This window comes from Danio rerio, chromosome 1 (assembly GCF_052040795.2).
Source record: "Danio rerio strain M-AB ecotype USA chromosome 1, GRCz13ab, whole genome shotgun sequence".
Taxonomy (NCBI): Eukaryota; Metazoa; Chordata; class Actinopteri; order Cypriniformes; family Danionidae; genus Danio; species Danio rerio.
Window position 1 is genome coordinate 20,999,861 of NC_141021.1, and position 23,867 is coordinate 21,023,727.

A 23,867-nucleotide genomic window follows, 5' to 3' on the forward strand; every position below is an offset into this window, starting at 1 on the left:
CCTCAGAGCAGATTGATTAACAAAGGAGAGTACACGATTTGACAATTCGCTTGCTCCATAACCTCCTGAAAGGCACGTAATAATTCACACACAAGTGTTTGTATGTCACACCCCTGCCAGCCAAACCAAGCGAAGGTAAGTAGAGTGTATAAGGTTTCGTAGGGTGGTAAAGAAGATCCCTCTGACCGCTTTATATCTGGTTTCCAGCTCTTTCCCTCTCTCCGTCTTTATCGCGTTCCTTCGGTTTTCTGCCTTCCTGTTTTAACTTTCATGCAAACTCAAACGCGTGGATTATTAGCGATGAAGCTTTAAACTTTATCTTGCGCTAAAACAGCGCTGGTTCTTGCATTATATAGCGGAGAGAGAGGCGCGCGTCGCGGAGTCGTGTTACTTTGCGTCTGGCCGGTTACAGGAGGAGGAGGAATGGGGTGAGCAGTGAAATGCCAACTCTCTGGAAGCAGATCGTGTTCTCCTTCGCTTCGATACTCAGCATCGGCTCTGTGGTGCTTCTGGTCGTGGCTCTGTCCACCGAGCGCTGGGTCACCGGGACCACGTTGTGCCAGACAGGAGTGGATCTGGTGAACGCGTCACGGCCGGAGCTGGAGCAGTTCACTGGACACATTTACTACGGCCTCTTCCAGGGGGGCAAAACACGCAGATGCGGCCTCGGAATCCGCCGCGCGAAAATATACAGTAAGAAGTTGAGTCATCATAGAGATTCCTTTTTTTGATATAGTTTTTAAATTATTATATATTTGTTTAATGTAGATTGCAACATTGTTTTGAATGTTTGTATTTGTGAATCAGTTATTGTTATTTACATATTGTATAATCACGTGGATAATTTTAGTGATATTCATTGTTTATTTATGTTTATTGGAACACTTCTCCTGAACAAATGGGGTTGTGTTTATTTTATTTATCACAAATGTGAGCACACTGTAAAAACTTTGTTATTTCAACTTTCAAAACAGTTTAATGAATCGTTTTGTTTTGAGTGAGTTAAGTTTTTTTTTATTTCATCATCTTTTAGAAGGTTCAAAATTTATTTCAAAATTTAAAAAGTTGATCCAATAACTTATTTCAAGTAACCTGGACTTCCAAATTTAGCAGATTTTTTTTCTTTTTCTTTATTGCAAAACAAGAACAATAGCATACAAAAAAGTGAAGAATACAGTGCTTATAATTATTTTACATCAAAGGAACAAATCAATAGAAAATAAAAACAAAAATAAATACAGGGGATATATAAATGACAAAAAATTTGTTTAAGAAAAGTCCAAAATTGCAAACATATAGTATTTTATATCTTTTTAGGGTTTCAATATAATGCTTAAGATCAATTTTAAACAAATAAATATTAGGTTTATCACTGGACCGTTTTTGTTTGTGTACATGGTACTTCCCATAAATAATCATTAAATTAATTAACAAATTATGCTCCAAAGTTGTATTATTATGATTTGGCTAAAATAGATTAATTTACATTTTCAATTAAACAGAACTTGCAAGCTTTATAGTTGAAACACATTAGCTTACATAATCTTAATCGAGCTTACTTAATAATAATCTTCTTATATAATAATAATCTTAATATATTCTCAACTTGCAATAACAATCAACTAAATCAACTAAATAAAGGTTTTCAATGTCTCTTACAATTGAATTGTTACAGGACAAAATCAAACAGAAAAACAGTCTTGAGTATTTAACATAATACAAATCAACGGTCAAAGAATCTTTTTACTCGCTAAATTTTACGCTTTTAATCAACTTAAGTAAACCTAAAATGCTTTGAATGTGTTAAATTAACAACAGACAGATAGTTACAGTTAAAGAAATTTCCAGGAAATACTTGTTTTGTTAAAGTCACCAAAATGGTGAACACTTTATTCTCAATTTACAGCTGTATGGTGTTGATTTCTCTTTACTGGCAATAGTAATCCTGTTTTTCAACAGAATGAGACCCTACAGAGCTTTCATCTGAAACACTCACATATATCAGAAATCTGCATATGAATTTCGTGCCACAGTGCATGCTGGGAGCCATTGATGAGTTTTCTATGATGCTCCCAGCATGTGTCAAGACATGTCACCTTTCTTGTGTGTTACAGTGGCTATACAGATGTTTTTCAAATCAATATTGTGAGACCTGAACTCTGTCTCTCTTATTCGTACAAATCCTACAGTTTTCCCAAAACTCATCAAAAAAATCAACAGTGGTCTTCACATGATCATCATCTTCTTCCTCTTCACTGCTATTGGCTTTGCAGTAGTCAGTTTAGCTTTCTGTATATATAATGCCAGGAAAGTTCCTTACCAATCCATCAAAGGACCTTTTGGCCTCTACATCTGGAATTTCATAGCAGGTAAGTCAATGTATCAAACAGCATACGCATAGACTGGGATTTATTTCTAATAACATACTTGTTTGTTCTTTTTAAATCTCGTTTCTCAGCTCTGTTCAGTGCGATGGGCTTTGCATGCTTTCTTGCAGCAATTCAGTGCCATAAACTCACAGAACACGTGGCGAACTACAGCGAGAGCCTTTTTACCCTGGTGATCCTTGAGGAGAATCTTGGTTTTTCATTTTGGTTGGTTGTTGCCAGCGCTGTAACACACGGAGCAAACATTCTGGTTGTGGCCTCCAGTAAAATTCATCTGCCTAAAATACAGACTAAAAAACCAGAGGAACCCACAGCCACTGGAGAAGATTTCCTCTACTGAAGTACAAGGACAAGTTGAAAGGTTTGACTGTGCTGATTAGCCAAACCTAAGGGGTTTATGGGCTGATCTGAAGATTTTAAAAATGGACTGTTGTAAATACAGCTTTATTATGTGACAAAAAAGAAATCCACTTAAAAAATCCACTCTTTTCTTTTTGCAGTAGATTTTTGAATGACAATGTAAGAGCTTCTGAAATGTGACTTGTGTTTTTTTGATGAAGCAAATGAAATATTACATCTTACTTGCTATTGCAGAGCTACTAAGAAATGTACATTATGTAATAATGTGTCATTACTGTCTGATATATATTTATAAATAACTCATTTATGAGTCAATAAACTTTACATTTTAATACTTGACTCCTGTTCGACATAACATGTTAAGCAGCCATTGTTACAACAGAGAAATAAACAACAACACTAATGCACTAATGAGTGTAATTTTCATTAGTATTTTGCATGAATATGTTTGTTGCTTTTTAGTTTACTTTAATAAAATATATTCAAGGGAAAATGTATACACTCATACTTCCTCTGGTACATTTCTCAAGTAAATTATGATACATTATAGCTATTTTACAGTATAAAAAACAATAATAATAATCATTTTAACTAATTTTATTCTAGTAAATATGTTTTGGGGAATGGACAGTAAATAAAATCATTCCGATAAATTAATTTTAGCTTAAACACACCATCAGAAAAAGTCACTGTTTGAATAAACGAATACGCAAAAGGTTATGACTGGATCAGTATTTCAGTCAAAATGTTTCTGGTGTGTCATAATATGTCATTCATTTGTTTGTTGTGAATACCCGCCATCTAGTGGCGAAATTTACTTACTTTGCCTAAGATCAAGATTACAATATTATATAACTACCAATAGAGGAGATTAGAACAAAGAATTTATTCATTCATTCGTTTTCTTTTCGGCTTAGTTGATTTATTAATCTGGGGTCGCCACAGCAGAATGAACCACCAACTTATCCAGCACATTTTTACGCAGCGGATGCCCTTTCAGCCGCAACCCATCTCTAGAAAACATCCACACACACTCATTTACACTCATACGCTACAGACAATTTAGCTTACCCAATTCACCAGTACTGCATGTCTTTGGACTGTGGGGGAAACTGCAAACTCCACACAGAAACGCCAACTGACCCAGCCGAGGCTCAAACCAGCGACCTTCTTGCTGTGAGGCGACAACACTACCTACTGCGCCACCGCATCACCTAGAACAAAGAATGCAACATTTAATTAAACAGAAGAGGTGTGGCATTCTGCTTTTTGACATCTGTTTTCATGGTAGCATGTGGTTTTGTCGTTCTGTTTAGAATGTGTTTTGTTTACAAAACACAAAGATAATTTGTTTAGGTTGATTAAAAATTTCTCCTAGAAAAGATTTTGGACATAGTACAACATAGCAGGTGTAAGATTAGTCAACAGAGAGTTTAGAGATTAGATGATTTTAAGTCAACCTTGCTTCACGGATTAAACCTGTCATTTGAAAACACTGAAATAATGAAATGATCAACCTAGAGTCCTAATATGAACCTGACTGTGAATCTAACTCATGCAATCAGAAAACTGTGAAAGAGATTAAAGAGCTGTTCAAGATCACAGCAGAGCAGTGTGAGAGACATTAGATATGGTTCCATTGACTTTTGTATAACATTTTTTAACATGCGCATAACTATAGAAAGTGCTCATTAAAAACTTATGCACACAACTAGGGCTGTGCAATTAATTGAAATTCAATTGCAATTTTGGCCTCCAATGATTATACATTTTTAAAATCGAGATTAACATATATTGTGTCATATCCTGCCCCTTTTAAGCAGTCAGCATTCGTTTCTCTGTTTCACATGGAAATTTGTGAAAGCACAAACATATTCCTGCTGCCGGATGTGTTTATCAACATTAATCAAACAACAAAAGACAAGGACAAAATCACTCACTGCTCCTGATTGCAGGACTTGTGTGGCTTTAATAAGAAACAAATTGTTTTTTTGTACAGTAAATTTATATTTTTATATTTATTAATTTTATTTATTTATTATTTATATTTTTTCTTTTCCATAAGTGTAATTTTTTTTGTGTGAGTTTGTTTTTTTACTTTGTCTGATTATGCTTCAGCATTGTGAATTGTAAAACCTTTTAAATGTATTGGCGTAATAGCAAAATTTGGACAATTATGTCCAAATTAATCATGATTACAATTTTTCCCATAATCGAGTTGGCCTACGTACAACTAAGTAGAATAAACTTTTTTTTTTAATCTGATAAAAAACATTGAAATACATTTACAGATTAAATTCAAGCATAAGCATCAAAAAAGTCATGTGCATTTGTTTTAACAGATCAAAAGAAAATGTGTGTCTGATGTAATAAACTGGAGTTCATTAGTAGGATGCAGGTGCAGCTTTATTAGAGGCAGATAGGGCTGGAAACAGGAGCAGGCAGTCATATATGTCAGGGTTTGTTTGTGGTCGGGAAGGATGAGGCAAGGACCCAAATGCAAATAACCAAGGACTTTATTATGTAAAAAAAAAAAAAACTAAAACAACCCCCATGAGGGGGAAGCACAGCCACATAACAAAACTGAATTTACTAGGCTTGGCTTGACTAACACAGGAACAATCAAAACAGATCAGCAAAAGACAGAGCACACTGAGAGAATAAAGGTGGGTGGGACAAGAGAACAGGAGAGCTCATGACACAAAGACAACACAAGCCATGTACTCACAAGAAAACAGGACTAGAACACGCAGCCAATGAGAGAACTCATTAACCGCGTGTTCACATGAAACAAAACACTACAGCAGAGTCAAAACACAGCAGGGCAAAACAAAAAAACACAACAGAAAACAAGACTCAGCACTAGATGTGTGTGTGTGGTAAGTACTCAGTGACGATAAGCTGCAGCTGTGTGTAATCAGAAGGTAAACTGAAACCGGTGTGAGACTGCAAGGCATGATGGCCTTTGTAGTTCGTGTGAATGACAGGAAGTGTTCACCAGTGATCTACAAGGGCAAAACCGCTGGCGACCAAAACAAATGGGATGGCAATAATGAAAATAAACAAAGAACTGACCACATTGCACAACATCAAGTTAAAGTCTGCCATCATTTGACCTCAAGTCAAAGTCTATCATCAAAGTAGTTTGGCATTAATATTTTTATTACCTCCCAGAACTGTCTTGAAAGGCTGTTCCCAAAGCCACTGCGTATTCATTTTGTTGCATCTTCTGAGGCAGGCATAAGTAATTTAATAAATAAGATGAAAGGCACACAGCGATCGTAACTCCATAGATCGCTGGAATACACTCACTATCACTTATGGACTACAAATTCGCCATTTTTGGACTACAACCCTGATACATGCACACCGCTCACTCACAGATGTTCCTCATTCTGACTGATTACACACGCAACACCGGAGGATTGTCAAGAACTGATTAAACACACTATTTAAATAGCACATACACTCACTCCAGTTGCAGAGTCTTGTTTACTGTGTGTGACATTACAACGTGTTTCCTTTGTCTTGTTTTTCCATGTGTTTACCCTCGCCTTGTTTCTCAAGTTATCCCTGCCTGCCGCCTGCCTTCCGACCTCTCGTCTGTTATTTTGACTACGTTTCTGGATTGCCTTCATATATCTGTTTAATCCCGTGTTGACCATTGCTTGCCTAACTTACTTATTAAACCTGCATTTGGATCAGAACTCTGTTGTAAATGTCATACCAATGGTTATAGCCTACTGCTGCAAATATCATTCTTACTTTAGATGTTAGATCGAAAAGTGGCGTTTTTTTATTTGACTTATTTCTCAAATGTTATATGCAAAGTTCTGCTTTTGCATATAAATCTAATTTGTATCTTTGGAATAAATCATAGCTCATGTAATGAAAACTCCTGGTTTTCACAACGAGGATAACTCAAGCTAATCTGCCTTTTTTTTTCAAAGTTTTGAATCTGCCTTCAGCCACTATGCCCCCCGCTGCTGGAATCAGCTTCCAGAAATGATCAGATGTGCTCCAACATTAGGCACATTCAAATCAAGACTGAAAACACATCTGTTTAGCTGTGCCTTTACTGAATGAGCACTGTGCTGCGTCCGACAGATCGCACTATTATGTTTTTCGTTTTCTTTTTCATTCTTTTATTACCTATTTTAACTCATTTAAATTTGTTTTTATCTGTTTTTAATAATTTTTATTGTCTGCATTTTATTTTCCTAAACTTGTCTTTTTTATTCCTGTTTATGTAAAGCACTTTGAATTGCCACTGTGTATGAAATGTGCTATATAAATAAACTTGCCTTGCCTTGCCTTTTTTGAACAAATGGTCCCTATCCAATTGGCTGCATAATATTTTGATAATCTTATGAAACCATAATAATCCCTCAAATACTGCAGTTTTTTTCCCTTATACACTACTGGTCAAAAGTTTAGGGTTAGTAGGATTTTTAAATGTTTTAATATCTCCTGCTCACAAAGGCTGCGTTTATTCATTCATTCATTTTCTTGTCGGCTTAGTCCCTTTATTAATCCGGGGTCGCCACAGCGGAATGAACCTCTTCCTGTCCTTCCAGCCGCATCCCATCTCTGGGAAACATCCACACACACACTCATACACTACGGACAATTTAGCCTACCCAATTCATCTGTACCACATGTCTTTGGACTGTGGGGGAAACCGGAGCACCTGGAGGAAACCCACGTGAAGGCAGGGAGAACATGCAAACTCCACACAGAAACGCCAACTGAGCCGAGGTTCGAACCAGCGACCCAGCAAACTTCTTGCTGTGAGGGGACAGCACTACCTACTGCGTCACTGCCTCGCCAGGCTGCATTTATTTAATCAAAAATAAAGAACAAATTGTAAAATTGTGAGATGTTATTGCACTATAAAATAACTTCAAAAGTAGTTTATAATTTATATTAATAATTTATTACAGTGATTTTTAAAGATGAATTTTCAGCTTCATTAATCCAGTCTTCAGAGTCAAATGATTTTTCAGAAATCACATTAATATAAATTAAAATTATTAAAATGAAAAGGGACTAAGCCGAAGAGAAAATGAATGATTGAGTTATTAAAATGATTATTATTAATGGAAATAGTAATAAAAGCAATAATGACTCGAGTAATAGTTTCGTTTGAAACTACATAAAATAAGAAAGCAATTGTTTAAATTTTAATAAATATTTACAATTTTTACAATTGTTTTACATTTAATAAATGCTGCCTTGATGAACAGAATAATTTTCTTTAAAATAAAAAACATTAAAAAATAAATAAAACTGACTGCAAACTTTTGACCGGTAGTGCTACAGGCTTTGACCAACAGAGTGCACCATTGAAGTGGTTTTAACAACCGTGATCATGGCTAATGTGTCCTGCATAGATGAGTGGCTCCTCATAACTATAAACTCTAACAAATGTACTGTATACTTGCTAACCAATAAAATGAATAATCACATTCAAATAAGATTTAGTGATGGCGTTTTCTATGTAAAAAGTTTTATAAATATAAAAATATAACAGTTAACATCACTAATACTGACAAATGAATAAATAAACAGTAAAGGAATGTTATTAAAAGATAGTTCATAACAAATGTTTGCTGATCCTCAAGTGGTTTAAAACCTTTGGGAGTTTCTTGTTCCGTTAATCACCAAAGAAGATGTTTTGAAGAATGTTGATAACCAGAAGCATTTGACATCTATAAGTGGGGAAAACAGTGGAAGTAAATGGATGCTAGATTTCAACATTCTTCAAAACATATTTTTTATATTCAACAGAAGAAGGAAACTCAAACAGGTTTGGAACAAGTGGAGTATGAGTAAATGATGACAGAATTTTCATTCATTCATTTTGCTTCGGCTAAGTTTCTTTTTTATCAGGGGTCGCCACAGGGGAATGAACCGCCAACTATTCCAGCATATGTTTTACGCAGTGGATGCCCTTCCAGCCACAACCCAACACTGGGAAACACCCATACACATTCACATTCGCACTCATACACCAAAGCCAATTTAGCTAATCCAATTTACCTATAGCGCATGGACTGTGGGAGCACCAGGAGGAAACCCATGGAAATACGGGGAGAACATGTAAACTCCACACAAAATTCCCAACTGGCCCAGCTAGTACTCAATCCAGCGACCTTCTTGCTGTGAAGTTTTTCATTTTGGGGTTAATTATCTCTTTCAACAGCAGTCCCAAACAAGTATTTCTTAAATGAGTAAGTTGATATTACCCATCATTACCATTTAAAGAGTAGCAAATGTAATGTAAACGGAAGTGGTATTTTGGGTTAGGGTTAGTGGAAACTACAATTGGTAAATGATAAATATTTCATGTGGCTTGACGCTATGATGCATTTTTGTTTGAAGGAAGCTGATGGAAACCTCACTGTTTGTGTGTGGGCGAGACAGGATATCCCACAGCACTCAAGCATTAACATCACACCAACGCCCACCTATACACATGAAAAATCTAATAGAACTTTTCCCTCGGCATAAACCTTGTCAGTTATTGACTTCTGCTCATTGCAAACTATTGATCTTTTTTTTCCACATACTTTCCTGAGAACAACAGACAGCGTAAATATGTGTGTGAGTGAATTCCACACAAAGACATTATGAACACAAATCAAAACTGTGGCTTGTTTTATGAATCCCTTTAAAATTGCGAGCAATGTTTTTCTGGTGAACAATAAGACTCTAGAGATTTTGAGGGGAAATAAATACTCATAACTGCATTTGTTTATGATCATTTTTTGCAACCTGTTGCTTGCTGTCGTTGCTTAAGCTTTTACTGTTAGCAAAGAAAACAACTGAAGTTTATAGCTGTTCTGTATTTGATTTAATGACATGGTAAAATGGCTAAGAAAAACAAATCCATTTCAGCTTAAACTATTAAACTGCAAAAAAAAAATGCAGGTTTCCACATAATTCAATAATGTAGTCCCAACACAAATCGATTAAGTTAACTTAACAAATGTAAGTGAATTGAACATGAAACTGAATGATTTAAGTTGTCCCCAAAAAATCTCAAGAACTGTGCTGTTTCAGCTCATTTTAAACAAGTAGTTTCAACAAGCAGCAAAAATAATTAGTGAGTGTACTGAAAAATATAATAAATTAAGTTAAATTAAGTTGTTTTAGTGTAACAAATTGAAGTAATTAGTTTTATACAGTATCGTTTGTAATTCAGACATATTAGTTTGAAATAAGCTGTTTAAATATAAACCTGAGTTATAGATTATAAGAAAGAAAAAAGGGGATGATATGTTTATATTTCCACATTTTGTTAAAAAAATGCCATAATTTTATTTTGCAAAGGCTTTAGTTTCATAAAGGAACCTCATTTTGTTTTAATCCACTGACTTTGAGAGTGCCGCATGTTTGGAAATCCTTGGATTCATTCCCGGCACATTTTATTGGACAAGGCCAAATCAATAAAGTGTATCTTGGAGCTCCTCAGAGCATCTTATTGTCTTTCCCCAGATTCAGACTCCTTTGGCAGAGTAACAAACAAACAAACTAAAATGTTTCCACATCATTGACAACGTTGAATAACTCTCCATATTTTTCTCTACCACAACTTTCATTCACTGTGATATTTATACACAGAAAGAGCTCCACAAAATCAAGTGAATATGAAGTACTGGAAACGAGGTTTATCTGTGCTTTGGTGTTCTGAGCCACTATAATGTGGATATAAAAGAACTACAGACAGGATGTAAACAGCCATTTAGCAGAGCTTTTATCTAAAGTGACTTACATTGCACGTTTCACATGGACCCCAAAAGTAATGCGTTACTTCTGAAAATGCGGCGATTATGACCTGTTTTAAATACAGATACATCAAATTGGCAAAGAATATATTAATACAGAGATACTTTTAAGTATGCTTACCTTTCTTGCTTTACTGAAAACGGTATATTACAAAACATTGAAATGAGGGAACAACAAGAACAAGTACAAAAATATAACAACTGAAAATTTTACCTATAGAGTCTCAGAGGGAAAAAAATAAACAAAAGCTAAATTAACAACTAAATAAAAGCAAGATGAAGCGAGGTAAATGTAAATCCAAGCTAAATAATAAAATCAACAAATAAAGTAAGAATAACAAACCAACAAAAAGTGAAAATTGCATAAAACTTTATTTAAAGCTATGCTCATTTACAGGCATGCCAAAACAATGATAGGACTAGGAAGAGCAATGACACAGAATCGAAAAAATACTAAAAAAAAGAAAAGAAAAAAAGAATAGAAAAAAAGAACAATCATTTCCATATCTTTTTATTTGATGAAAGCCAAAATAAAATAACTAAACTCTCTTGCACGGGTCTTGTCATTATATTTTCTTTCAGATCAAAGGGGCCCAAGGTGGTCCGTGAGCCCTACGCAACTTGCACACTATTTGCTAATATATAGAGGACTGGCTCTGATAAAGTAAATCAGATAAAATAAAATTCCTGTAACATCCATATATGTAAACACACACTACGTTTCTATCCAGCAATTTTTATGCACATTTTGGACATTTCTTGTCGGATGATGGGAATGCCAAGATGCGCATCAATCTTGAAAAAGCGCATAAAAACATATGCACATATCTGAGTAGGATAAACGTTTAATTTGATATGAAAAATGCACATCAACTACTATGGAAACCTTTTATCAAACAAGTTTCAGTATGCGCATTAAAAAACTCATATGGCTTTGTTATAAGAGATTATGTGATGATGAAAATGCATAAGAAATGATAAACCATCAGGCTGAGCACATTGTAAAACTTCTGAAATGTTGTTTTGGTCATTCTAAAACACCTTAACCGTTTTAGTATTAATGATACTATATTATTAAGGATCTCCAGAATCAAGAACTAACCCAAAGAAATGTAATTCACCAAAATGTTTGACACACAGTTTGTACCAACCCACTAGCACATTGATTGAAAGACTGGCATAAAGTTAAATTAATATGGCATTTTGAAATGACACAAAAACAACATACCCTGCACTGTAAACCCTAATGCTGTAACTAATTAATTGAGTTGAGTTCTATTAACTTAAATCATTAAAATTTGTTTATCTTAATTAACCTTGATGAGTATTTAGAACTTTTTCTTATTTTTGAGTTTGAAAAAATTTAATCTTTCAAGTAAGGTGAACAATTCTGCTGGGTTTAATCTATACAAAATGTCTCTTTAAAGTTTCATTAACTCAAATTCTGTCAGCCTAGTGATTTTGCGTCTGACGTCATCCAGGTTCACGTACGTGCTCATGCTTCATTCGTTTTTTTCAAGATGGCGGATCGGCCTCGCTTCACACTACAGTAAGTAAAATATTTACAAATCCAAGAAATATTAAATGTATGTTTTAATTAATATAATCACAGTAACAGTTCAATGTAATGTAGAGTTAATCAGGGTGCGTTTACATGTCGTACATTACAGAAAACATATTTAGCCTCACTTGTTGCTAACTAACGTTAACATTACTGTTTAAAAAGTTAGAATCAGTGCAATGTTAGCGTTAGTTGTAATGTGTTAACTCTGAATTTTAACAGAGTGTGATAAAGACAAAAATATTTAAAATCGGCAGATTACATTTTTCAAAAAAATTTAAATCTTGGCGCGAGTATGCCTTTTCTCAGCCTGTGCTGAAGTTGTCATGGAGACGCGCGCTCTCACAACCGCATGTCATGGCGCTGCGCTGAACTCCATCCAGTCTGTGAATGTGGTATTATCTTCGCGATCTGTAGGCACTTCGGAAACGAAAGGCGCAAGAAACGTAACGTTAATCATAACTCAAATGATCTCCGCCTAAACACTTAACGGTATTTTCTGATGACGCGCAAAAACGTAGTCTCAAAACTTAACTCTGTCACACGCAGCTTGTTGCTTGCTGATCCATGTATGAGGATAGCCTGACGGAGAACATTTAAGCTGCGCTCCTCACCTGAGCAGGTACAGAGCAGAGCTTCATTTTACACTACCACATTGAGGTAAAGTTGGTTTTATATTCATACATTCATTTAGTAACAACTTGTGACTCGCTCCATATATTGTTTACCATGGTACTTTGTCTATTCGTTCTGAAATCACATGCAAGTATGACATGAAAACAACATTACACTAAATGCACTATTTTTTTTGACTGAACAATGTTGTACTTTGAAAGTCATTGACTGCTAATATGATTTCACCATTAAGAATATGCAAAAATTACCTTTCTGAAATTATATTATTAAGGAGAAAGTCTGAATGTGTAAATATAAAACTAACTTTACCTCAATCACCAGCACTGATCAACACTTAATATTTCCTCGCGCTTAAGACGACATCTCTGCATATCAATGATTACCTGATTAATGCGATCTGTTAAGTGAGTTTAAATGTCATTTAGGTCAAATGTATTTTAAAGGTATGATAAAAGTTTTTTTTTTTCAATCTATTTTTTAAAATGTCTACTCTGGAGAGAATATAAACAGCCTAAAAAACAAAGTATGCATATCTATAACACATTAATACAAAATTATGTTATTAAATAAAATAATAACAAAACAAAATATTCAAGACGTGGTAAACAAGACATAGTTTTCTGATGTGCAAATTTTGTAGCTTAAAATATATTTATATCTTAAAAATATAAATATTTTAGTCTATATATTTTTACATCATTAGACAATAAGGTACGTTTTGTTATTTCTAGCTTTTAAAATCAGGCCTTAAATTTCTTTGTCGTCCTATTCAGTTTTAGAAATTTCAATACTGTTTAAATTAAATCTGTGTTCATCAAATCAAAGCAACTAACATGATAATCAGCTCTATTGCTAACCGTTTTGGAGGTTAACGTTAGACATCATGTAATTGTACTACTTCCACTCTCAGCTAAATGACACTGTGACTTTGTGTACTTACAGAATTGAAGGTCAGGTGTTGCTGACTACAGATAGGTTCTTAAATGGAGGCATGTGAAAGGTGGGTAAAATATTTATTTTGTACTACTATGCCTGGCATATCCAGATAAAATAAATATTACAGTGTATTTATCAATGATACTTTTGCAGCAAGGAAAGTGAAACTTCAGCTAGACCTTGAGTTCAGTTTACAACATGAAGATCCTGCTTTCAACATCTGATCAACACCTGATTTTCATCTGAGGTAAAAAAAATAGATAAGTAAATAAAACATAATAATAATATTAATACATTTTTTCTAGAATTGTATATTTTGTGGTGTGGGTTTGTTTTATGAAATTCTCTCTTGTTTCTTTTTGCTGTTTGCAGAGTACCAACATGTTACAAATGAGAATTTTCCCCACAAATTCTTTGCAAAACTGGACCACCACCTATTTCATTTGATGACAATTTTAAGGCAAACAGCATCCAAAACTGGCAAGACAGCAGATACCCTGGCTAATCTTTTAAAGGTTTATGATGAGCAGGTATGTTTGGGGTCACGTGTTAAAGTATACATTAAAATATCATTTGAATTATTATTATTTTTTTAATTTTAAAAAATTGATTCTTGATTTCCAGGAACTGAATGATGTCAGTTCATGACGGACTACTGTTATCAGAGGTCTTTTGGTCTTGCTGCGTGAGCGTGACTTAAGATTCTTTAGGAACACCCTGGTAAGACTTCATTCATTCTTTTCACAATTAGGCATGTTTAATGAAAAGATGAAAGTTTTGAAAACTTTTACTTAAAAACATATTTGTAATCAAGAATAGTTGATGAATCATATAATATTGGCTCAGTCATTTTGATACTGTCCTTACATTAATATCCTTGAATTATGTTTTTAGATTGATAATCCTGCTGACTGAAGATGCTTTATTGGCCCTGCATTCACTGAGGGTCTCTGTTGTCCTGAAGAATGAATTGGACACCACCCACAGCACACTTCCAGACCTTTCTTGTCTTGTATGGATTAATGTATGCTCTTCACATAATATATAGTAAAGGACTTTGAACTTGTGCAAAAAGTTTTGCTTGGTATGGATGATGGAAAATAAAAAGTCTCGTAGCATGGAAACCTTAAAGAATGAGTTGATGTAGAGCTTTTTTTTTTTTTTTTTTTAACTTAATAAAGACTGTCTCTGGGGTAGTAACTTCAAAACATTTATTTACCTTTAATTGGTAAGTATGCATTTTATTATATATAGGGATAGTTTGTCCAAATGTAAAATTCTGTCATTTACTAACTCTTCACTTGTCCCAAACCTGCTTGAATTTCTTGCTTTTGTTGAACACAAAAGTTAAGTAAAGCTGACAACCTGTAACCACTGACTTTCTAATAGGAAAACAAACACTGTGGAAATCGGTGGTTACAGGTCTCAGCTTTTTTTTTTTTTTTGGTCAAAAATAACCTTTTAAGTGTTCAACAGAAGAAAGAAACTCAAACAGGTTTGGAATAAGTAAATGACAGAATCAGTCGCCCTGGTCGCTAATTCAACCCAGCTGGACCATCATCAACACAGGATCGTTCACAGCTGGACGTCATCTAGTGGAGAGGCATATAAACCAAGCCCACGCAAGGAGAAGATGAGCTTCATTCACCCAATGACTCCATGCGCTAACGCTTGTCTCTCTGTCTCTCCACAGCAGACTCCAGCTCGTGACGATCCCACATCCGACTACTCACTGTCCTTCACTTACTTCCCGGAGCACCAGAGCACCTCACCTTAAAGAAGAGCACCGTTTACACCCCATTCACGTTGTAAATAAAGCACCCTCCGGGGACTTGTCTGTAAACTTATCCAACTGTGTTGCTGTTTTCCCTCTGCCTCGCTACAATATATATATATATATATATATATATATATATATATATATATATATATAATCTGCTCTCCGTTAAACAGAAATTGGGGGAAAAAATAAATGGGGGCGAATAATTCTGACTTCAACGAGATATATATATATATATATATACACAGTTTCTGTGTAGTTTACACTAAACGAGTCACTTCACAGAATGTGCACTTATTTTTTTTAACGAATGCCTTAAGACTAAGTTTTACACTTATTAATGTATTATTAAATTTTATCAAACTTATAGTTGTTTTTTCTTGAGGCTCTTATGTCTGATATCATATTTACATTGTGGGTAATTTTTATTAATTTCAGAATAGTGTTCATTTTCAATCTCTTTATGTCTAATAGTTTTTATTGTTTTAAGAAATTTGTAATTGCATAGGAGACAAATTTGAAAGTACTGCTGGACATTTTTTCTTTAACAATAAATGTCTAAAATGGTATTGTCTGTGTGTTTTAAATTACAGATTTATTTTGACAGATTTATGATTTTTTTTATTTAAAGATTAAAATAATGGCTAATTTTATTTGTGAAACTGACGATGGAGAAGTTAATTTTAAAAAATGCTATCAAAATGAACGAGCTGGGTGACTAAGTATGTAAAGGTGAGATAAATAATTAAAAATTAGTTAATTGCTATTAAAATGTATAAGCTGGGTGATTTAAGTATTTAAAGTTGAAAGAAATTAAAGCAATTAAGTTAATTGGTATTAAAATGTATGAGCTGGGTGACTAAGTATTTAAAGTTTGGAAAAATTAAAGCAATTAAGTTAATTGGTATTAAAATGTATGAGCTGGGTGACTAAGTATTTAAAGTTTGGAAAATTAAAACAATTAAGTTAATTGCAATTAAAACGTATAAGCTGAGTAACTTGGGTATTTTAAGTTAGGTGAAGTGTCTTGCATGAGTACAACAAACTCAAAACTTAATGTTTCTGTTTACTTAAAATAGATAATTTCATAACTTAAAAAATTTGACGTAACTGATTACCTCAAATTTTTTGAGTTTTGTCAACTTATTCGGGATTACAGTGTGGTAAATACAATACAAACTAACAAAGTGAAACATATACCGCTCCCAATTAGGATCAACATGCAAATCAGCCAGAATAGTATTAATAATGTACTTTTATTTTGTGGGAAATTGCATGGCTTTGTTATAAACCTGTTAAGTTTCATGCCAGTAATATGGTTTGCTCAATTATGCAGTGATCTATGCGTGTGTATGCATTGAAGGGCTGCTGATTACAGTATAGGAGCTGACAGGTCGAGAACACTGATGCTGTATTTCAGCATCTTATCTGATGGCAGACAATAAAGAACATTTTTCTCTCGAGCTTGAATCGCATCTGACAGAAGTATAACGGCTTTAAAACAAACCTTTTTAAATCAAAGTTGTGGATCACAAAAACACTCCCTAAGCCACTCAAAATGGTATTGTCAACTATTTTCTGATCAAGATTAACCAGTTGTAAACGGTGTAAACGGAAGGTCTCAGCATCCTACCGGAAGACGCTGATTTCTATTGCACCTTTCGTGCAGCAACAAAGAAAAAGGTCAATAGGAAGGAAAGCACACGAGGATCAGGTGAACACAATAAGAGAGACAAGAAATATGACAACCAAAACAACAGGGCGTGACCGAGAGAAAAAAAGGGGTGGGGCCAGAAGAACACGGTTAGATATAAAAACATTAAACATAGGGCAGAACCATGACAGTAAACCTGTTTTGTTAATTTGCGCATTAACACAGATATCCAATCAGCCAATCACATGGCAATAACTCAATGCATTTAGGCAACATGGTCAAGACAACCCACTGATGTTTAAAGAAAAAAGAGGTGATTTAATTTCAATTTGCCATGAGTGTTGGTGTCAAATGGGCTGTCCTAAGTTTTTCCGAAATTTCTGATCTGCTGAAATTTTGACACAAAACCTTCTTGGTACAATAGCTCATCAAAATTAGAAGAGCTATACCTTTAAGCTGTTGCATTACCTAAGGAACTTCACATGAAAGTGAGCATCTCCATGACCATCTTTTAGAACTGACTGTAACAGTGGCCACAAGCAAAACCTCAAAGACCAACTAAAAGCTACTCAGAAGACTGAACGCGAAGGCCATTTCCTCCTTTCGGAATTTGGGCAAGTTGTGTGAGTGTAAAAGCTCGGACAACTGAAATCTGCCCAAGATTAATATGTTAGCCTCCTGAAAACACAGATGGATATCAAGACGAAGGCCTCTATAGCCACCCAAAAAGTCTTTTATCAGATGCAATCAGAACACTTGTTTGTATAAATGTGTTTTTTGAATATAAATTATGCATCTGCAGATCCGCTGTATAACGAAGCTTTAAAGGTTGATGGGACCACAGTCAATACATGGGTTATCCCTGTAGAGATTATAATTATAATGGCTTGTAACTGCACCACTTATGATGGAGATTTAAGAGGGAAATGTGTTTTCATAACTAATGATGTATTTTCCCCCAGGGCCATTTTAGGCATGTCAGTTAGACATGGCTCATATAAGCCAGGACTGAGTTTGTTAGGGCGTGTAGGCATGATAAGGTTATAAAACACTAAAAGCATCCGCATACAGGTTAAGGCTAAGAATAAATGGAGAGAAAATTCAATAAAAAACAGATATAGAATTAAAGAAAGAACGAAGATGCAAGCAAATCATCACCATTTTTCTGGCTTGTGTCATTTTTTTATTTAAGAAGGTATCCTATAATAAATTTTACACTTCCAACTTTAGTACATAAAGTTGCTGTTTGTGAAGATAAAGAAGTTACAAAGCACAAAGTCCATTTCAAACAGAGTCTTCTTCTTCTTTGGGCTTAGTCCCGTATGGTTGCTGGGTCGGCTCTTAGGAACAAGTCCTCCATTTAGATTTGTCCATATGACAACGACTTTTTTACACATTCCGGCCGGCCTGTCGTCTGGGCCTGTCACCCTCATAAATTCATACACTCATACACTACGGACAATTTAGCCAACCCAATTCACCTGCAGCATGTCTTTGGACTATGGGGGAAACTGGAGCACCCGGAGGAATCCCACACGAACGCAGGGAGAACATGCAAACTCCTCACAGAAATGCCAACTAAGCCGAAGTTCGAACCAGCGACCCAGCAACCTTCTTGCTGTGAGGCGACAGCACTACCTACTGCGCCACTGCTTCACCCTCATTTCGAACAGAGTCATATTTGACTATTTATGAACTTTATACACCTTGACTACAGCCCTGTTGTCACAGTATACCGAATTTAAAATATTCTTGCTCAGGCATGCATAACAAATCAAGGCCTGGTTGGTTGAGTAATGATAATAGTGTGCAGTAGTGATGGATGAAGTAAATAAAACAAGTGTTTAAGTGAAGGTACAGATAATAACTTTTAGAAAGTAAAAAAAAAAAAAGATTTTCCATTGGTTAATTTTTAAGCATTTTTAATACAGTGAGCTTAACCAGCTTGACCTTTTAGAGCAGATTATCTTAACCAACCATATTCCTGGAGGCACACCAACAGCACATATTTTGGACATCTCCAATATCTGACGCATTCATTTCAGGTTTTGGAGTCTCGTCTAATGTTCTGCTGAGTTGATTCAAGTGTATTTGAGTGGAAAGAGGTTGAAAATGTGTATTGTTGGTGTGCCTTCTGGAAAAGGGTTGGGAATAAAAAAATTGACAGTCATGATCTAAATTTTTTTATTTTTTATTTTTTTTACAATGGCAACTCCATAAAACATTTTGCACTCACACTAGCAGGCATGTTCCCATTTTGACTCATTTTGAATCAGGCTGTAAATTTCATTCATTCATTTTCTTTTCGGCTTAGTCCCTTTATAAAACCTGGGTTCACCACAGCGGAATGAACCGCCAACTTATTCAGCCTATGTTTTTTACGCAGTAGATGCTCTTCCAGCTGCAACCCAACACTGGGAAACACCCATACGCAGTCTTTCACACCATACACTACTACGGCCAATTTTGCTTATTCAATTCAATTCAAATCACCTGTAGTGCATGTCTTTGGACTGAGGGGGAAACTGGAGCACCCTTTATTTAGTGAATCAGATTTATTCTTGAATGAGTCATTAACTGTAGGCTGGCTTCGGATGGATCAGTGAGATGTTGATGTGAGAATGATGCAAACGCATCTGTCCAGCTGAGAAAATTAATGTTCAGTTTAATTTATGAAACAAATCCAGCAGATTAATTAACATGAATCAGCTTGTTCATAAATAGGACATAGTTAGTACTTCATATAAGCAGATCAAATTTAAATTGCAGTTCAGTTTTATTTTTTGACATAAAGTGCTACAAATTTTGTTTTGCATTATGGTGAAGTAAATCAGAGGGGTTTGGGGGACAGCAACTTATTTGCATTATACAGACTGACATTATTATATTTACATAATCATTAATATTATCTATATTGGTACAATATCGTGTGGCCTTGTGGCTCAGTAGTTAGCAATATCACCTCACAGCAAGAAGGTTGCTGGTTCTATTACCGGCTGGACCCAGTTGGCATTTCTGTGTGGGGTTTGCATGTTCTCCCCAGATTCTCGTGGGTTTCCACGGGCGCTCCGGTTTCCCCCACAGTCCAAAGACTTGCTGTGTAGGTGAACTAAATAAACTAAATTGACCGTATTGTATGTGTATGGATGTGAGAGTGTATAGGTGTTTCCCTTTTGAACAGGATGAAGAACCTTTTTTTATTTTGGTGAAATATAATTTTCCACCCATTAAGCACTGCCCCTAAAAAGTGAAAAAAGTGGCAGAAGATACTTGCATATTTCCTGGAAGACAAATTAGTACAATTAACCTCAATCTTCCTATTCCAAATGTTTTAACCCCCACACAAACGTTTGCTTTGCACTACATATAGTGACTGGTGTTATCATTAACAAGTAATCCAAATAAAACATATATTGAAATAACATCACCAAAAAAGTGTGTAAGTATATCTGTAAATTAAAAAAGGAATTTGCTTGTGAGTGTCAATCAGTCTTGAAAATTCATAGGAATAGTTTCATTCACTCCAACAAACAGATAGAGAAACAAAGTGTGAGAGAATGAGAAAGTGAGGGGGAGAGAGAGAGAGAGAGAGAGAGGGAGGAGGGTGATAAACCCTTCAAACCAGATCCACCTCAAGAACACATTTTATCCCTCACTCTGCTCTTGCTCTCACACACTTAAATTAATTTTCTCTCTATTTTTTTCTGCCCGAGATGTCGTCTCTACTAAGGGAGGAGATGGACAGAGTCTTGTTCAGACCGGAGGGACAAACACTGAAGGAGTTTATAGAAATCGAGGAACAACAGCAAGGACGACATTTTCTCTGCGTTTCCAGTAAGAAAACAATCCTGATTTGTGCATGATTATTTGGGCTAATTAAATTCCACTAGAACATGGTACTAAAATTCTCAAAAATTGCTGGGATCATCTGGGGACACCATATTGATTTTTAAATAAAATGGGGATTCTATGAATACAGTCTTAAATGCTACCGATGTGGCATAATGAAATACAAAACCAATCTGTATTTAGTATCGAAGGATAAAGAAGCTCAGATCTCAGTGGTCATGTGCCGGAGAGTTAAGCATTCAAGAACCAAGAAACTGCAGCACAGCGGGCTGGAAGACAGTTATGAAAGAACAGAGACCTGGGCCCTGACAGATCTGCTGATTTTGGATGGTAGAGATCCAGATACCGTGAGTTGAGCTCTGTCGAAATCTGATAAATGCTGCTAATTAGGGCTGCACAATATTAAAAAAAAAAATAGTTTCAAAATATTTAATAGTTGTAATAACTCATTTCTGATACTTGATTCATTTGATCTTTGCCATGATGACAGTAAATAATGTTTGACTAGATATTTTCAAGACACTTCTATACAGCTTAAAGTGACATTTAAAGGATTAACTAGGTTAATTAGGTTAACTAGGCAGGTTAGGGTAATTAGGCAAGCTTCAATTTACCGATGGTTTTTTCTGTAGACTATCGAGAAAATAAATTGCTTAAAAGGGCTAATAATTTTGACCCTAAAATGTTTTTTTTCTTTTACTAAAAACTGCTTTTATTCTTTTATATAAGACTTTCTCGAGAAGACATTATCAGACATACTGTAAAAATTTCCTTGCTCTGTTCAAGGAGAGTTTAATAATTCTGATTTCAACTGTATATTGCAATATGAATAGAATTAATCAAGATGATTGAAAATATTTTTATATGGAAAGACTAATTAAAGTTTTCATTGATTGTGATGATTTTTTAGGGGAGTGCATCTGCATAAAATATATAATTCATCATTTAAAGCATAAATGTACACACCAGAACAAAGATTGAAAGTAATGATCAGTGCTTGATGTAATTATGGAGAGAGTTTTGAGGTGCAGAAATTAAATAATCAATTAATATAATAATAATAATATAAATAATAAAATAACACTGTATACAGTCAGCATTTGAATTTGATCTAAACCTTTCATGTTTTAATAAAACTATTAAACAACACCATTTTTGTCTTTTTGACACTGTTTTGATCCAATTCAAATGTTTGTTACTGTAGTCTTTATTGTATAAATAAGTAATACAAATAATGTTTGGTAAAGCTACAAATTCTATAGTTTTCTTGTGACCAAAGGTTTAATTTAGCTTGAAACCTTACATAGTCACAGGCTTTACATTTTCTTTTCATCCATAAATGTTAAAATTTGAATTTAAAGGATGTATTGTGCAGCCCTACTGCTTACGATATGAGAGTGTTATATCAGGGAGAGTTATCTTTTTCTTTCCACTGGAAGATGTTCAATTTGCATATCTCTGCTGTGTTAGGATGATCCCTGTTTTTTGATGCATTTCAACTCGGTGCGGCCCATCAGAGCAGTGAGCTGTGCGGCCAAATACACCCTGGCCCGCTGTCTGCTGTCCTTGAGCAGGAAGTATCACCACACTGCATTGAAGCTTAAGAACTTTGACTGGACTTACATTCAGCCCACCGCAATGTATTCAGACCGCGGTGACTGTGTTGTCCTCACGCAGGTCTGTTTCTATGCCTTTAACTTGGTGTGTCTTTCCATGTGTCCGGTCCCTCTGGCATAGGGAAAGCAGAGACATTTGAATGAGTCTAATTTCTTTCAAATTGCCTTTAAAAATGTTATGTTGACAAAAAGTGTATAAAAAAAGCCCAAGGGAGTGTACAAAACTATGCTTTGTGTTTTGAGCACTTAGCCAAGCTCCGAGCACTCAGACCTACAGCAACTGTAACATAACTCCACAGTGTGGGTGAAATCCAATTTAGCCTTGTGCAAATGTAGCGTAAAAGACTGTTTTTGATGTGTAATTATGCCGTGACTTGAATTTTGAGAATGTATATTTGTTATTAATGCAATGTTACATATTTTGCATGTACTTTAGTCGATTTATTCTAATGTGGTATAACATTTGAAAAAGTAAAACTGTGAGGTAAACGTGGATACAGCACGTTTAGATATAATAACATAGATATTATAATTGTGGGTGAGATTCTTTGGTGAAAAAACTGCTGTTTTCACATTTCTATTGCAATGTGCTTTGCGTTGTTGAATCAGTGACATTGCAATAGTACTGCAAACATTTAACTATTTATGCCACGAATTTATGCACATTTGCAAATGATACAGAATGTAGGTTAACTTTGGAAAGATTCAATTCCATGCATGTATTATTCTTGGCCGCAATTAACTTAACTCCCAGATAATATAAAGTAGGCTATTTAGTACTATACCTTCGTAATTAAATAAACATATACATTGTGGAATTATTTACATTGGGATTAAAGGGTTTTATTAACGTTACATGTGGATATATAACTATCACAGCTATGGGAGGTACTAAATGTAGCGTTTGGCAATCAGAAAATTAACTACAGAATGCCGCGACTGACTTACTGTAATCTGATATTTCGTACAGTCGTGTAATAACATGCCATCATATTAAAACCAGCCTCAATGTGCGCTGAACTACACTCTTTTTGAACGTAACGATCAAATGTCATTCGAGCCGGCCAGCTTGAGCTAAACCGCCCTAATGACGTCATACACGCTTCAATGTTTTGGGTCCTTCATCATTGTGGTGGCTAAAAAGTAGCCTGAAAAAAATGTTGTACATTTATTTCACTTCTGACAGCAAAGCGTTGCTTGTAATGACTGTAAATCTTTACCAAATAAACTTAGATTTTGTCTAAATATATCCAGGCTTCTAGTGAAATTCATTGCTTGTGATTTTACTGGAATTTGAA

At 35.0% G+C, this 23,867-nt stretch overlaps 2 protein-coding genes and 2 long non-coding RNA genes across 10 annotated transcripts; 3 read left to right on the forward strand and 1 right to left on the reverse strand.

Annotated features, from left to right (window-relative positions):
- The first annotated feature begins 440 nt into the window (after window positions 1-440).
- Window positions 441-2,727, forward strand: clrn2 (clarin 2). The gene is given in 3 exon segments (NM_001114690.2): window positions 441-693; window positions 2,190-2,369; window positions 2,459-2,727. Coding segments are annotated over 3 exon segments (702 nt in total).
- LOC141385546 (uncharacterized) lies at window positions 1,136-23,658 on the reverse strand. 3 transcript variants are annotated; one of them, XR_015476522.1, is made up of 5 exons: window positions 23,518-23,658; window positions 22,577-22,681; window positions 3,819-3,961; window positions 2,428-2,611; window positions 1,136-2,352 (listed from the first exon to the last, which is right to left on the reverse strand). It is a non-coding gene; the product is annotated as an uncharacterized LOC141385546 (long non-coding RNA). The 3 variants fall into 3 exon arrangements; XR_015476521.1 differs by having other exon boundaries at window positions 2,428-2,794; XR_015476523.1 differs by lacking the exons at window positions 1,136-2,352; window positions 3,819-3,961 and adding an exon at window positions 7,388-7,566 and having other exon boundaries at window positions 2,428-2,794.
- Window positions 12,042-14,870, forward strand: LOC147846795 (uncharacterized). 5 transcript variants are annotated; one of them, XR_015476518.1, is made up of 7 exons: window positions 12,042-12,544; window positions 12,648-12,720; window positions 13,677-13,734; window positions 13,824-13,917; window positions 14,043-14,200; window positions 14,295-14,390; window positions 14,565-14,870. It is a non-coding gene; the product is annotated as an uncharacterized LOC147846795 (long non-coding RNA). The 5 variants fall into 5 exon arrangements; XR_015476519.1 differs by having other exon boundaries at window positions 12,042-12,086; window positions 12,648-12,758; XR_015476517.1 differs by having other exon boundaries at window positions 12,042-12,086.
- exoc1l (exocyst complex component 1 like) lies at window positions 20,776-22,983 on the forward strand. Its single transcript, NM_001114848.2, is given in 3 exon segments — window positions 20,776-20,938; window positions 21,137-21,300; window positions 22,424-22,983. Coding segments are annotated over 3 exon segments (552 nt in total). The 5' UTR covers window positions 20,776-20,817; the 3' UTR covers window positions 22,691-22,983.
- Window positions 23,659-23,867: the final 209 nt, after the last annotated feature.